The sequence below is a fragment of the Argiope bruennichi genome, chromosome 11 (assembly GCF_947563725.1).
Source record: "Argiope bruennichi chromosome 11, qqArgBrue1.1, whole genome shotgun sequence".
Taxonomy (NCBI): Eukaryota; Metazoa; Arthropoda; class Arachnida; order Araneae; family Araneidae; genus Argiope; species Argiope bruennichi.
Window position 1 is genome coordinate 47,623,720 of NC_079161.1, and position 17,101 is coordinate 47,640,820.

General features: G+C 30.9%; 1 protein-coding gene across 3 annotated transcripts in view; it reads left to right on the top strand.

Moving 5' to 3' along the window:
- Positions 1-17,101, top strand: part of LOC129956874 (tight junction protein ZO-1-like) — a 540,535-nt gene that overhangs the window by 55,264 nt on the left and 468,170 nt on the right. For all 3 annotated transcript variants that reach the window (XM_056068845.1, XM_056068847.1, XM_056068846.1), the window contains exon 3: positions 5,779-5,896. In XM_056068845.1, the coding sequence (XP_055924820.1) occupies positions 5,779-5,896 (118 nt within the window). The remainder of the gene's footprint in view (positions 1-5,778; positions 5,897-17,101) is intronic.

Below are 17,101 nucleotides of genomic sequence, written 5' to 3' on the forward strand. Positions count from 1 at the left end.
TAGAAATGTAGAAATAATACGTAGCCATGTAGAAAAAGCTCGTAGCATGTAGAAAAAGCTCGTAGCCATGTAGAAATGTAGAAAAAGCACGTAGCCATGTAGAAATGTAGAAAAAAATACATATCCATATAGAAAATGCATAGAAAGAATAGAAAAAGCCAGATGAATGAAAATTTAATGCATAATATTTATTCCTAAAATTGTTGATTTGTATCTAAAACTTGAAAATACTCAAAGAGAAATCTATCACTGTGTGTGTATGGACAAGATAACTTCATCGAGTTAGATTGGTGATATATCCATATATCTAAATTCATCAAATTATGGACCTGTCTGAAATTTCGAGCGAGCTACAACACCTAATTAATTAGCTGTTCGGCTTTGTACATGAATTCAATAACTCATAAACACAGCACGCTAGAAAAATGACAGAATTTATCAGATTATCAAAATCAAGCTTATAGAATTTTTCGAAATTGTGGTTCCAATAAGTTTATTGGAAGTGGTTTAAAATGTTTGCCGGTCTCCCTTTATTATTTGACGAAGCTTAACTCAAAATATGTCATGTTATATAAGTATAAAGGAAGATTCTGGAAAGAATATTATCGTGGTTGGTTTTCTGCAATTACTTTATACCTCTCTTAGATCAATAAGATTATTAAAATCATTTTTAATAATACATATTTTTATAAAAATTTTAAAAGTTGAATTTTTTTATTTTTTTAGGGCTTTAATTTATGATTCATTATTAAAAATATTATGGAATTTTATAATCATAGTTTCTTAAATTCACAGTTAGGTGGTTCCAAGTATATTTTATTAAATTTTAATTTTTTTGATATTTAAGTAGTGTACTGTCTCTGAGAACACGTAAGCGAATTTAAAACTAAATAAGAAAGCGAATGTTAATTCGATGATAAAATTTCATCGTAACAACCCAAATGGAATAGATTTTCTAAAAATTTGATAAATTTTTTTAAAAGTATTTTTAATAATGTTTTTAAAAAGAAGAAATATTCTTATTTTAATTATTTTCGATTTTTAACTTGTAATGTATGCATAATTCATTAGCATAAATATTACAGAATCTTAGAAACAATTTTTTTTTTTCAAATTCACAACGAGATGGCGCTACTTTTATGAAATCAAAATTTAATTAAATTAACCTACTAATTCATGATTTGATTTTGAAAAGAAATTAAATTCAAGAACAATCAAATGTAAAACGTGCACACGCACACACACACGCGCACACACACACACACACACACACACACACACACACACACACACACACACACACACACACACACACACACACACACACACACACACACACACACACACACACACACACACACACACACACACACACACACACACACACACACACACACACACACACACACACACACACCAGGAAGTAAACGAAACCGATTACAAAATTCAGTCTTTGCAAATTTCAAACTATCCAAGTTCAATAAAGATTTTAAGAGTTTGTTTTACCGCAATTGAGAGTGAAAAATGAAGAAAACAACTAAAGGCTTGAACCTCCAACTGGTGGGTAATGCATGCTAGACCAAGCATGTAAAACTTAATGCTTAGAACTTTTCATGGTTGGCTTTGCTCGGAAATGGCTTTTACACGTTTAGCCAACTTTATTAATAATACCAATAAAAAAGGAGCCTAAAATAGGAAGTCCTTTGTTATTTCCGGATTTCGATTGCGTGTAGGAATTGAATAATTACTTTTCATTTTTTTTCTAATGAAGTTTAATTTCCGATTTAAAACTATCTTTACGAATCGTGTGCGTGCGTGTTTCTCGTTTGCCGAGTATACAAACAGAAAGTGTCAAACTTATATAAAAAAAAATCCTTTTGAAAATTTTGATTTATTTTTACTTACCAGACGTTATCGGATCCCAAAACCACTCTTTTGTTATTATGTCCGCCTATTTATGAAATAGATGATTAAAAAAATATATGGAGCTAGAGCAATGAAATTTGGAGTGAACGGCAAATTTGTAGGTTTCTATCAAGATTTAGACAAAATCTACCGAAGAGATCCGTTTGATCGTGTACTTGTAACGATATATATAATACACTATGCGATAACTCGAATACGGAAAGAGCTATATGATTGAAAGTTGGTATGCAGATTTATCATAAGAATTGTAATTATCTATTAAATTTTGAACCAAATCTGCCTCAGGCTCAAATCTCTAATTTTTTCTATTGTATATTCTCGTATCTCAAAATCTCAACGACTTACATAAATAAAAATTTTATGTGTGGTGTTATAGCCAAATTTGTTGATCCAAGCCAAATTTTGGATCTAACTGGTTGAGCTAATCATTGTCCAATTTTCTACTGTGCTATTTACCTGTGCAAATCGGGAGCACTCATGCTTGCAGACTGCTGGGACTTTTAATAGTTTACTGCTTCCCTTTCTGCACCATCCTACCCCAATCCCGAAATATGTTCAGCGGTTGCAGAGGCAGATAGAATTATCGAAAAAAAGGTACTAGTTTGTCTTATACTCTAGCATCTTATCTTCATTTATTTATACTTATCTATTTGTGGGTTATTCAACAGTATTCGCAATATTGTATAATATTGTTGAAGCATGTTGTAATATCGCACAATATTATTATACAATATTGTTGAAGCATATTGTAATATCGCACAATATTATTATACAATATTGTTGAAGCATATTGTAATATCGCACAATATTATTATACAATATTGTTGAAGCATATTGTAATATCGCACAATATTATTATACAATATTGTTGAAGCATATTGTAATATCGCACAATATTATTATACAATATTGTTGAAGCATATTGTAATATCGCACAATATTATTATACAATATTGTTAAAGCATATTGTAATATCGCGCAATATTATTATACAATATTGTTGAAGCATATTGTAATATCGCGCAATATTATTATACAATATTGTTGAAGCATATTGTAATATCGCACAATATTATTATACAATATTGTTGAAGCATATTGTAATATCGCACAATATTATTATACAATATTGTTGAAGCATATTGTAATATCGCACAATATTATTATACAATATTGTTGAAGCATATTGTAATATCGCACACTAATATTATGCAATATTGTTGGAGCCTATTGTAATATCGCACAATATTGTACAATACTTACCAAAATTGCATAATATTGTTGGCTATTGAATTCTGTAATATCGCGTAATACTGTACAATATTCTACAATATTGTGCAATAGGCTTTGCTGTGTGGGAAAAGAAAGTTAGATTAGAGAATATTTCCGCTAGTTCATTACTATTTTTTCCTACTATGTTTTTTTTTTCTTTATCCATATAGATAGATTTTAATGGGAAATTCCAAATGCTTTATATTGAACGAACAGCAACAAAGAAAGAAGTAAAACTATTTGTTTTTTGTCATTGCTGAAAAAATAAATTTCTAATCCTGCCAAGTGTGATGGGGAGAGACAGATTATTAAAGAGTCAAAATAGGCAACTGTCTCAAGCTTCCTTGTCTTTGGAATGCTCTGAGACATCGAGTTTTTTTTAAACAGCATTTTTACTTAATTTTATATTTTCGTTTGATTTATTATGTTAATGTCAAAACCAAGTATTGTTATAATTTAGATTTTTATGTATTGAAAATACTGTACAGATCATTTTGGAATTCGGCGATTTACTTACATGTCAAGAAGACTGGTAAATTTTGCATTTAAGTATTCATAATGCGCTAAGAATGTTTTATAGGTTTATATTTTTATGCAATTTTATTTTAAAGAAATATAAATTAATTAAAAAAAAATTTTGTGTTAAAAATATGGAAACCAAGTCTCTGAAAGGCATAATTAAATACTTTGTTATTTAAAATTTTCATAATGTGTCTTGAAATCTGCTTATGTTGAGATTAAATTAAAATGAGATGAATATATGTTTTTGAGGGATTAAGAGGGTTTTGAAGAGTAATTCTACATTGAACGAAGTGAATGGAGATCTGAAGGAGCAAGGTAAGGTCTATATGGTAATTGTGACAATACATCCCAATCTAGCTCTAATAATTTTTAACAAGTGGCCAAAGATTCCATTATCATAATGGCAAACAATACTCTTATATTTTGGCAATTTCGACTGCGTTTCTTGAATTGCATTGCTCAATTTAGTAAGTTGTTGAACTTAGACATTTGGATTAACTTTTGGGTTTCTTGGTTAAAGTTTAAAGTGCAGAATTCCTTCATTATACCACAAAACTGACAGCGTAATTTTTATTTTAGTGAATTTCAATCTTTAATATTGTCTGGGCAGATTCAATCTATTTTACCCACGACTTTTTTTGATTAACGTTGCTATAAACTATCAACTTTTTAGAAATGGATCAATCTCTTTGAGTTTGAGACGCTACTCTATTGAATCAGATTAATTTTCCTTAAGCTGATGAAGGATTAGTATATCAAGTTTCTTAACTGGTCAAGTTGTTAATTTTTTAATTCATATACACGAATCGTTGAGAATCTCTGCAATCTCACGTTTGTGCTATGACGAACTGAATCGATAATGACCTTGATATGACTCTCATCTATAATTGGATTATCTGATCGTTACACATTTTTAATTGAAAAAATCACCAGAACGAAATTTGGCAAATCAATTTTGACGCAGTTTTTCTTTTAAAACTTTATCCCCCATATACGGTAGAAAACCTTTGCATATTTTTCGATGCATTCCTGCCTTTTCGAAAACAATACATGTCAGAAATGTAATATATGTTCTTCCACTTTTAAATTAGGATAAAAACAAAATTGACTGACTAAAACTAACTGAAACTGACTAACAATTAACGGTGGTGCAACAAGAAATTAGAATATTAACTGTGGTCCAAGAAGAAAACAATTGTGGTTAAGTGCTTCTGATCAAGCTGATGAAACAAAATGATGTGCTAAAGCCATTTATAGACAAATCTGCAATAATTTAATTGCCAGACCAATATTTAGATGAAGAATAAAGAAGCATCTACCTAATCAATCGAAACTACGAATCTGTAAAGCAAATTCAGAAAGGCAAACTATCTGAAGAAGGAACTGAAGAATGGTAAGAATGTGGCTTATGGATTGCCTTGCCCAAGTTAAAGGGCTTATCTCCGACTATGACAAACTGTGCTTCATCCATTTTAACGTAAACTACTTATATTTAAAGTTATTATAGTGATGAAGCTACAGGGTGATGAAATTCAGAGGACTTATATATTGAATTTAAGAACATCTCTTAACTTTGCCTCCTCTAGGAGATTACGCCGACTGGCTGGCATCTACCTGGATAAATTAGAACTTCAAATCAGTAGAGAAAACTCCGGAAGACAAACTATTTGAAGAAGAAATTAAAGAATGGCAATAATGCGGCTTATGGAGTGCCTAGCTCAAATTATAGAGCCTATCTCCTGTTATGACAAATGTGCTTCATCTATTTTGATGTGAACTGATCGGTTACTTTGGTGATGAAGTCACTGGATTGTGAAATTTTGAGAACTTGTATATCAAATCTAAGAACATTTCTTAACTTCGCCTCTTGTTGGAGAATATGTTTTCTTAGGAGAATTTGTCTATAGGAGAATACGCTGCAACATTGTAAATATATATATTTTTTACGTGACATTACAATTGTGCTGTCTTATAATGATTGATTTTATAATATTTGCTTTTGTTATGGAATGAATGTTCTGTAAATGGTATTGTGTTCTGAGAATTTTTCTATTGCAGAGGGGGCGAACACAATCATTCCTTGGAAAACGGCGAGGCAGATGCTAATCATTCTCCTACAAAATGGAACGAAAAGCCATGCTTTTCCGAAGATTTGATGGACCCTGTGGAAGAATCGGTGAGTCATGGTTTTATTTATATAATATAAAAATGGGAACTAAAAGTCATAAAATATGACTCACATAGTCTCAGATTTAACCGCCTAATCTAGATGTTTACTCTATAATTTATGAAAATAGCGTATGATGTTTTATGTTGAAGTTTCTAATAAAGTAGTTCATAAACAAGATATGATGATAGGAATTTGTTTTATCGCTTATTTTCTCGTCTTTTTTATCACCTTGATTTTGACTTTCCGATTTTGATTCTACTTATGTTTTTGATATAAAATCGCACATATATGGCACATTTCCACAGAAATGCAGATTTCAGTGTTTCAGTTTTCAAATTTAACATCGTTGCGGTTGATTATATACTTTTATTTAATTATTCTATAATATTTTCAATATCAAGTATTTTTTTTTTTGCTTAAATTTATCCATTTAATCGTTTAGTTAATCGCACTTATGTTATTTCTTGATATTTAATTTCTAATAATAAAATTAATTTCTAAACATTGGCTACATCTGGTTCTTTCGTTGTTTTTGCTGACAGTGTTGTTTCTAAAAGCTGCTTGCAGATGTAAGCTAAAATCCTTCGTCTTCATTAAACTGAAACTGAATTGAACAGAATCTTGTTACATTTAAATTCTATTGAATAAAACTTTCGAATTTAATCCGTTCCTTATTTTTTCAGAGAATATTGTTTCTAAACATTAGCTACATTCGGTTCTTTCCTTGTTTTTGCTGATAATGTTTCTAAACATTGCTTACATATGTAAGCTAATAGAATCCTTGGACTTCATTAAATTGAAGCTGAATTGAATTGAATCTTGTTAAATTTAAATTCGGTTGAAAAAAATGCGAAGGCAGCCCTTTCTTTATTTTTACAGAGAATAATTGTTTCTAAACATTGGCTACATATGTAAGCTAGAATCTAATAAATTGTAGCTGAATTAAGCTGAATCTTATTAAATTGAAGTTCATTTCAACGAAATTTATAAATTCAGTTCTTTTTTGTGTTTACTGAGAATGATGTTTATGCATTACATACATTCGTTTTTTTTTTTCCCCTTCTTCTTCTTTTTTTTTTTAGAGAATGTTGTTCTTAAACATGCTGTTTAAGATATAATCTTTACCAATTCAACTTGCGTTATAATCTCAATATATTGTCTTACCATGTATCTTTGTGTTTTCTTTTATAAAGACAAAACAAACCTGCAGAAATTACGCGTGGCCCGTTCAAAATGGTTCTAGTGTTGCTTTAAAACAGGACGTTAATATGATTGAACTAAACTAACTGTTCAAAAAATTACGAACTCTTTGTGACTAGGGTTGCCATATTACCTTACATTCAGAAGAATGGTAAAATGCAGATCTTAATCATCTTTTCTAACCTCATTTTGCTGGAACGACTTTCGATTGAACCCATTTGTTTCAGGGAAAGTGCCCAATCCTCGTTGATTGAACCGGGGGATCTAATCACCCCGCGACTCTTCCTGGAAAATTTTCTCCCTGTGATCGAATACCGGATCGGGATTGTCTTTGGAAGTGGTTACTGCTGATTGTCGGTTGCTGATGAGGCTTAGTTGCTGGCACTCTCCCTTCATCCTTTTCTCCCCCCCCCCCTCCCAAACATCTTAAGAGTGCCATCAGAGGATTAGTATCTTGCTGTTGGTGTAAATGGGTGTTTTTGTATTGCCCCTGCAAGTTTTTGCGGGAAATTTGGCTTGTTTTTTGGCGCCTTTTTTATTTTCGTGTTAGTGTCTATACTAATGAGTGGACGGTTTGATTGTTGGGATGAGGAAAGCTCTTGCGGTGGTCATTTGTGTTTGGTTTACTTTCTACCTCATTTCTTTTTTCTTTCTTCGTTCTCGAAGGAAATCTGGTAATTGTGAATGGACTGTGAGCTTGTCTATGAGGTATTTGGAGCTGCAGTATTAGAAATTACTTTTCTGTTGTCTGAAAAGTAATTTTAAAGATAGTATTGTTTGACAGCGGACTCTAAAACCCTCCGCGCTTTTGCGCACGGATAAATTTGTTTCTTTAGGATAGGTTTAATTCGTCCAAATAGGTTGAAAGGAAAGATAAAATGAGGGGATGGTTACATTTAACAATAAAATAAACTCGGTTTACTCGCAGATTGAATTAAAATAATATTTAATTCTTTAATTTTAAATAAATTTTTATCCCTTCACTTGGAGTGTGTGAAAGTGCGTATTGAAGCAGTTTAAGAGTTCGTATAGCATTAATTAAATAATAATAATAATAAAAAAAGTGGAATTGAATCAGGAAATAAGAGAACATTTTAGAATGAAGTTAGTATGGGTTAAGTTAAGATAAAAAAATTAGGAAATTAATTTAAATTGGATTTAGTTATATCATTACGCACGCACGCGCACACACACGCACGCACGCGCACACACGCGCACACACACGCACGCACGCGCACACACACGCACGCACGCGCACACACGCGCACGCACACACACGCACGCGCGCACACGCGCACACACACGCACGCACGCGCACACACACGCACACACGCGCACACACACGCACACACACACACACACATATAATATAGCTAGATGCTGAAATGTTACCATTGTTTGGTAGCAATGTTTGGTACTTTGATGATGAAATTCGTGTAAACAGGAGATCAATGGAAAATTAAACAAGCTGCTACTTGAATAACGATAATTTTTTTCTCATGCAGCCTTGACTATTTAAATACGAATGGAACGTTCACAAAAATAAAGTTTAAAATGAAAATCTGAATAATATATTGAAATTATAAATCTCATGACCCCTTCTGGGGGCATTGAAGCTCTCCAATGTTTATCCTCCTCCAGCTACATAAGATTTGGAAGCCACTATCTTGTGACATAAAACCGATGCTTCTCCTAGATGGCCACTAATTTAAAATTCCAGTTTAAGTTGATTTCTATCAATACCTCATATTTTTGATATTCTTTTATGATGGTATAAAACTAAACTCACGACAGCCCTATGCGGGCCAAGGTCTACAGTGCCCACATCTTCTTTCTTGACCGAGGGGCCTGGGTGCGAGGCATATGTATCGGTTAGGTGGTCAGCCTAACGTGGAACCCCAGTGTTTAGTTCCCAAGTATGTTTGGTCCTCAGTTCATCGAGCCACTGAAGAGATGAACGGCTGAGTCGACCTTCCCCAGCCCGAGGATCGAATCTCAGATCTGTGCATTGGGAGCGAGAAGCGCTATCACTACCCCACCGGACTTATTTTGTATGATTATATATGCATTATATTTATCCGGATAGCACGATCAATTCTACGATATTTTACAATATTATATAATATTGAGATTAATGTAGTACATTATTTAAAAATATACATTATTGAGAATATTGTGCAATGTTACTCAAAATTATACATTGAGATTATTATACAGTATTATTGATATCGCACAATATTGGGAATATTGGTTAGTATATATTGTATCGAACAATATTGGGAATATTGGTTAGTATATATGGTATCGAACAATATTGGGAATATTGGTTAGTATATATAGTATCGAACAATATTCGGAATATTGGTTAGTATATATTGTATCGAACAATATTGGGAATATTGGTTAGTATATATTGTATCGAAGAATATTGGGAATATTGGCTAGTATATTTGATATCGAACAGTATTAGGAATATTGACTAATATATATGGTATCGAACAGTATTACGAATATTGCCTAGTATATACAGTATCGCACAATATTATGATTATTGAACAATATTATTCAATATTGTACAATACTGCGAATATAGTACGATATTATACGATGTTGTATCATATTATACTGTATTATGTAATGTTGCGAATATTGTGTTATATCATTTTGTATAATGTCTCTGTATTATTAGAATATTAATGTTAATCAAAATAGTACTAGCAACTTACTTTATTACATGTTTTCTACTTTCTCTGCAGTGTTCTATTCGAGATATTTTAATTCTAAACATTTTATTCTTAACACTATGTTTTCTCGCATTTTCCCTTAAGATATATATTTCCAAACGAAATAGCAAGACCTATTTTATTGTATTATACCCGATTATTTCGGTAAGGTTCATTATTATACAATATTAAACAATATTCCGAATATTGTTCACTATTATACGAAATTGTATTATGTAGTGATTATTGATTGATATTTTATCATTTAGTGCAATATTTCTGTAATTATTAGGGTATTGGTACATTAATCAAAATGCATTTAATTGCCTACTATTTCTGATACAATTTTCTCAATGGGAATATTTTAATTATTATCATTTTAATATTAACACCCTATTTCTCGCATTTTGTTGTAAGGCTATATTTGTTGTTTAAACAGGTTGTATGATCTGTTTATCGTCATTTTTCAACATTGCATGCAATTTTACAATATTCCGAATATTGTCCGATATTCTTCAATAATATGTATTATTACACACTATTACACTGTATTATTACACAGTATTTTAATATTGTATAATATTATATATTTCTCAATATTCTGAATACTGTTAATAATTGTTTCATATTATACAACAGTGTATCATATTGCCGCATTGAAAAGAGGCAGTCGACTCTTCATGGCCGAATGGTCCTAGCACTGGTCTCATAATCAAGAGATCGTAAGTTCGAATCCTGCTAGAGACAATGCGATTCACAGTCTGTGTAAATATTGAATTCCTTGATTTTATGTTTTCCTTTATTTCATGTTCCAGAAGATTCTGGACATTCCTTTAGTTTACCAGATAAGTGTTGTGGATTTTTCTTACTGTCTTCAGAAAAGTATTCTGGAACTTTCCCTGCTAGTATAAAAGCAGAAGATCTGTCAGTCACTGTGTTCTGAGTTCAGAGTTGAATTAATAAATTGCTTTAGCTCTACTTCTTGTGTGTGTCATTGAGTTCCACACTAGAGTACCTACGTGACAATATGGTGAATATTGTTCGATAGCGTTATTTTGTAACGTCTGAGCTCTTTAAGATACTCGTTTATTAATCAAAACATATATTTATATTATTGTATATTTTAATTATTTTTTATACCCTATCAATTATCTCATCTAATTTATTGCATTCCCCAATACCTATTCGATTGCATATATTATCTGATGAAATTTATCCTCTATTTCTTTTATATATAGCGGTGAAATAAATCAGGTTCTTCTCTCCTCTATAATCTATCGAAAGTATTAACTTTCCTATTATCTTCTGGGTTTTTTTTTCCCCTACAAAAGATGAGACGTGGACAACGATTCGTTGCCAATCAATACAATCTCCCATCTGGGAACAAATATCCCATCACACACATTATCTTTCGAATTCTGCGCCGTGTAACTCGATTCTGTAGAATATAACCGTCACGTCTCTGTCTGGAAATCGAAATGCAGGCATGTTTATCAGTGTGTTGTTAACGATGTTTATTCGCATTTGTAGCTGAATATTAAGTCACCCCCCCCCCTCTCTTCGTTACCTAAATTTTTCGAAAAGAGAAAGTCGTATATCTGCCATTATGGAATACGAAGATATTTAAAAAGTATTGTAATCATCTGAAAATTCGGCTTCTGAATTTTTATGAAGTTTCAAATTTTAAACTTCTTTTCAGTCCATGTATAAGGGCTGCTCTGAAATTAATGCAAGATTTGAATGTGTCACCATTCGTGCAATAAAGTGTTGCCAACCCTTTTAAAAAATCGTTTGATAGCAGATAATTTAGGTTTAGTAAAAATGGAACGTTGCTTGATAGAACAATATGCTAACTCAAAATTTGAATTAAATAAAAAAACCCAGTTTTTTTTTCTTTAAATTGTTATATTTTTATTGAATCGTAAAGTACACAAGATAGAGTTATGTATGGAATAACACATACGGCAAATAGCCTTCACTGCTTTGCTGGCATATGTGGGCTTTTTTGTTGAAATTTTCCATGATCTTTTGCATAAATGTTGCTAAATTTGTTGATGCAGTGTTGAATTTCCTCTTTCAATGCACGCAGGCTTGTGATTTTGTCAGCATAGACCTTTGACTTCAAATAACCCTGTAAAAAATCCAGTGGCGTTAAATCACACGATCTAGATGGCCAATTCTCAAATTTTCGAAATATGGCCGCCAAACTCACTATTTTTGAAATAAGGTTTAACAATGAAAACAAGTTGTTCTATCATGTAACGCTCCATTTTTACTAAACTCTAAACTATCAGCAGATAAATGTTTTTTTTTTTTTTAAATAATATAGCCAATACTTTACTGCATGAATGGAGGCAAATTCAACTCTTGCTTTAATTTTTGGATACCCTTACAATGATATTTAAAAAAATCTAATTTATATTTTAATTCATTTCCAAATTTTTATCTTAAATTAGCTCATGTTAACTTCATTCTAAAATGTTCTCTTATTTCCTGATTCAGTTTCTACTTTTTATTTAATTATTTTCAGAAAGCGTTCTGGAAAACTGATGCCTTCAGCATTTTCTCACGTTCCGAGCGAAGGGTTAAAGATCCTTAATACTTACAGCATTCTTTTGAAGATAACTAAGATTCCCTTTCCTAAGTCATCACTTGCAAAAATAATCCCTATCAAAATCTCATAGTAAAAATCACTGAAGGGAAAAATTTCTGCCTCTTTTGCTGTTGTGTCGCGATGTAGACTGATGCATGTTTTATCATTTATTCTCTGTACAAATTATGACTTCCATGATGAAATAAATCAAAGTTAAATTTTTAAAAGTTTCTTATTCTCTGCCAAGCCAAGCATCTGCATATACAATATGAATTATTTGTCTGAAAAAAACAAAAATATGATAATAGAAACCGGCATAAACTAATAGGATGCAATTTGGCATACTGCGTTAAATTCCCAATCGTAGTTCTTTATCAATATTAAAAGAAATATCGATAGATCAGGAATTACAAAAGCGTAGATAGATGAAATTTAGAGAGAGACTGTAATTTTCTCATCACAATTATATATTAGTACCAAATTTTGTTGCAGCTTCTTTGTAGGTTGATTGTTTGCCGTCATGTCTGCACTTGCATATGTGAATACATATCTTAAAAATGTAGCAAGCCAGATAAATGAAATTTCGAATATGGTCTTGACAGTAACATTGTATATTTGTACGAGACTTTGTATCCATTTGATTGGGAGGAAGTTATTCAATAAGCTTGTGCTTATTTTCGCTACTCTGTTTCGATATTTGATATAAAAATGTGAATGTCGAGGAAATTTTTAAAGTAAATCGTCCCCAATTTTTGAAATTTTTGCACGCATTGAAGCTAGTCTATTGGGAATTGATGATATTACTATTACATTTACTATTTTAATGTACATATCCTATTTTACGTTTACTAATTATAAATATTACACTTACTATTTTGAAAGTAGTAAGTGTAATTTTTAATTAAATAACTGATTCTGAATTAAATAAAATAAATATTTTTAAATAAATGAGAATTATTGATTTTTATTAATAGAAGAAAAATAAATGATTTCTACTTACTATTGTTTGGTTAGAATATCGCATGAATCCATTTAATGTATTTATAAATTTTGATCGAAATTGTATTAATGCTAAAAAATTTAATTTTAAAGTATTCATTTTATTGCTAATTTTGAAAAAATAACCTATAAACTTATTGAAATATTTTAAGAGGGAAAAATAAGATAAATTCAAATTGAAATTGACCTTTATAATTTAATTTATTTTTCGACAAATGAAAACGAACTAAAAAAAAATCAATATAGTAAATCGTTTGGATGTAATAAAATAAAAACTTTCCATGCTGTTTTGGCACATTGTTTTATAAGTAAATATTGTGAAGTTTAAAATTTCAGAATTATATTAAAGTCCGTATAGAATTAGAAGTTGATATAGATAGTATTTTATCTGAAAATATTATGTCTATGTTTTAAATTTTGAGAAAATCGAATAGGCTTTCAAAAGTATTAAAATACAGTTGAACTCAGTTTTCTAAATAGAATAAAAATAAATAATGTATTGAAATAATAGTCATCAGCATTATAAAATTTTATTATTATTTTATTCATAACAATCGGAATACATAATATTTTTTTTTTATAAAAATAGAACAGACAAACTAAAATCAAACGATTTTTATAAAACAAATGGAAATAATGAATAAAAAATATTGTCAGGTGCTCAGAAAAATTATAATTGGAATAAATATTTACTTTTGCGAATGATATATATTTTGTGATAAACGAAATGTTTTGCAGACGATTTCATTTAAGTTTTCAATTATTCTAACAAAAATTCTATTCTCTTTAATAATTTTACATAAAAATATGCACAATATGTCAAACATAAGAAAATATTTTGAGTTTAATTTAGCAAATAATTGATATTCTTCTCAATGTTTGCGCAATGATTTTAGATGAAATATATTTCCTTTATAATTGAAATCCTAAAACGAATTTTAATAGCATAAAAAAAGAAAATAATTAAACCAAAAGATTTTTTTTATGTATATATAAAAAGGAAATGCAGGGAAATAATTATTTCAAGCATTGGGAAATAAATTTAAAAAAATATCATAATTGAAATAAATATTGAATTTTATTTTGTGATAAGATATTATTTTGTTTAATTTGTTGGATATTTTGCAAACGATATTTTTCATTAAAAAACCTTTTTTTAAAATCAAACTCTAACAAAAAAAATTTTTTTCAGCTGTATAATAATAAATTAATTTATTTTTAACTTAATTCAGCGAATAATAAATGCAGTCTTATTAATTGTATTTTAAAGAACAATTTCAGTTTTAGATGCTTTACTCCATCTAAACTTAATGCATATTGTGATCGTTCTAACACTAAAGCTTTTATTTAATCTTCATCTTGAACCTGGCAATCATTCCAAAGCTGTTGAAAATTAATAATCCTTCTTTACATTGATATTGAGCCGAAATATTTAACGAAGCAAAACTACATTTATAAAGGGCGAGACATCTTAACCACGACCGTAACCTTTACTCGCCAGAATCTTTCACGCCGCACTTGCCACGAGCGATGTCAAATTACGTCAGGTGACGAGTAAACTTACCGACCCCGCTTCCATTCCAATTTCAACCAGTGGTCAAGTTGAATTGACCGGCACTTGAATGTCAGTTGCACCCTCCTGCTCCCGTCTTTGATGGCACTTGAGGGGTTTGCGATGAGCCGTTTTGATTGCGTCGCCCAAGTGGTTCTCATGAATTACGTGCGCCATGTTGGCGCGCTTGGCTGAATGTGGTTTGCATTTGTCACATTTATGAATGTTGCCATTATTAATGTTTCTCTGTCGCTCTGGGTAATCCGGTGGAGTTACACGTGGGGGGGGGGGTATTTGCATGGATTATGGAACTTTTGGGCAGGGGTAGTGTGTCGTTTCATTTGTGGGCATGTGGAATCTTTAGTGCACACTTGGGTAATGTTTATTTATATAAATGAATAGTGTATATATTAGTGTCTGTTATCTAATTTTAAATAGATTTATTCTCACAACAATTCTTATTTGAAACAATTTAATATGAAGCACTTTTTACTATATTTTCTTCATCGATCAGAAATACAGGGTGTCTCTAAAGTATATAGCACTTTGTAGTTATTTATGTAATTGGATGGTTTAACATTCGGGCTTGCTTGAAGTTGTCCGGTTTTAAATAGATTTATTCTCACAGCTGTAACTTTGAATTGATATTATAGGGATCCTTTCTTGTTATATTTTCCTCATTGGGTTGCAAAATACAGGGTATCTCAAAAGTATATAGCGTTTTGTAGTTATTTATGTAATTGTATGCTTTAAGATTGAGGTTGGCTTGAAATTGTCCGGTTTTAAATACATCTATTCTCTCTGCTGTAAATTTGAAAGGATGTTATATATTCCTGTTATATTTTCTTCATTAAGTCACAAACACATAGTATCTTAAAAGTATGCAACACTTTGTGGAATTATTATACATAAAGATTTACTTAAATACGGCTATGTTTTGAAAATGAGTTAATCTGTGTAGCTTTAAAGCAATTTCATATGCGTTCCAGTTATGTTTTTTCAGAAATACATGATGATACTAAAATGTACACATACTTTGAACAAATATCATGTAAGTTATTAATAGATTAAATCAATTAATAATTTAAATTATTTAAAACATTAATTTAATTCTAATTAGTTAACATGGGTCACAAATTAGTTGGAAGCTTGTCTTTACGGAATTCTGATGAAGAAAAACGTTGTGTATAATGCGAAGAGGAACCATGAGTCCCATTCTCGAATTCACCGGATCTCATTCCTATAGATTTGTGTGTGTGTGTGTGTGTGTGTGTGTGTGTGCGTGTGTGTGCGTGTGCACATATATAAAACATAGCGTGTACAGCTCATGACCAGCTGAGTGCAGCTCGTAAAAGAAAATGCTTGTAAATATCAATTAAAACGTTCAGTTGATTCCCTTTTTCATTTATTGTTCAACATTTTGAAGATTCCCGATAATTGATGAATTTATGCAGTTATAATTATTAATTTGAGTTCTAAAGCTTTGAAATATAATATTAACAACTGGAATTAAAGTTATTTAAATTATGTGCACATTTTTTTGTGTGTGGATATTTTATAGTTATTTTTATTGCTTTGAGTTTAGGGAGTCGGATCTTTTGTAATTTGTTTGTTGATTGAATATCTTTAAGTGATGTTGGGAGATTGGACAATGGATTGATGATTTTGGCTTTGTCTTTGTCTATTGAACATGGGTCAGAAATATGATAATCTTTCATTTGTACTTCATGTATATTATTTTGCCAAACTGGCAGTTGCACATTGTCGTATCTGCGCATTTTATTAGTTAGCGGCGTTTGCGCAACTATTGAGCGATATATTAAGTGCAATTTGCGCACTTTTTCATTAAGACAGTTGCGCAAATTCTCCATTAGCAACGTTTGCGCACATTCTTCATTAGCAGCATTTGCCCACATTCTTCATTAGCAGCTTTTGTGCACATTTTCCATTAGCAGCTTTTGTGCACATTTTCCATTAGCAGCTTTTGTGCACATTTTCCATTAGCAGCTTTTGTGCACATTTTCCATTAGCAGCTTTTGTGCACATTTTCCATTAGCCAAATTTGCCCACATTCTTCATTAGCAGCTTTTGTGCACATTTTCCATTAGCAGCTTTTGTGCACATTTTCCATTAGCAGCTTTTGT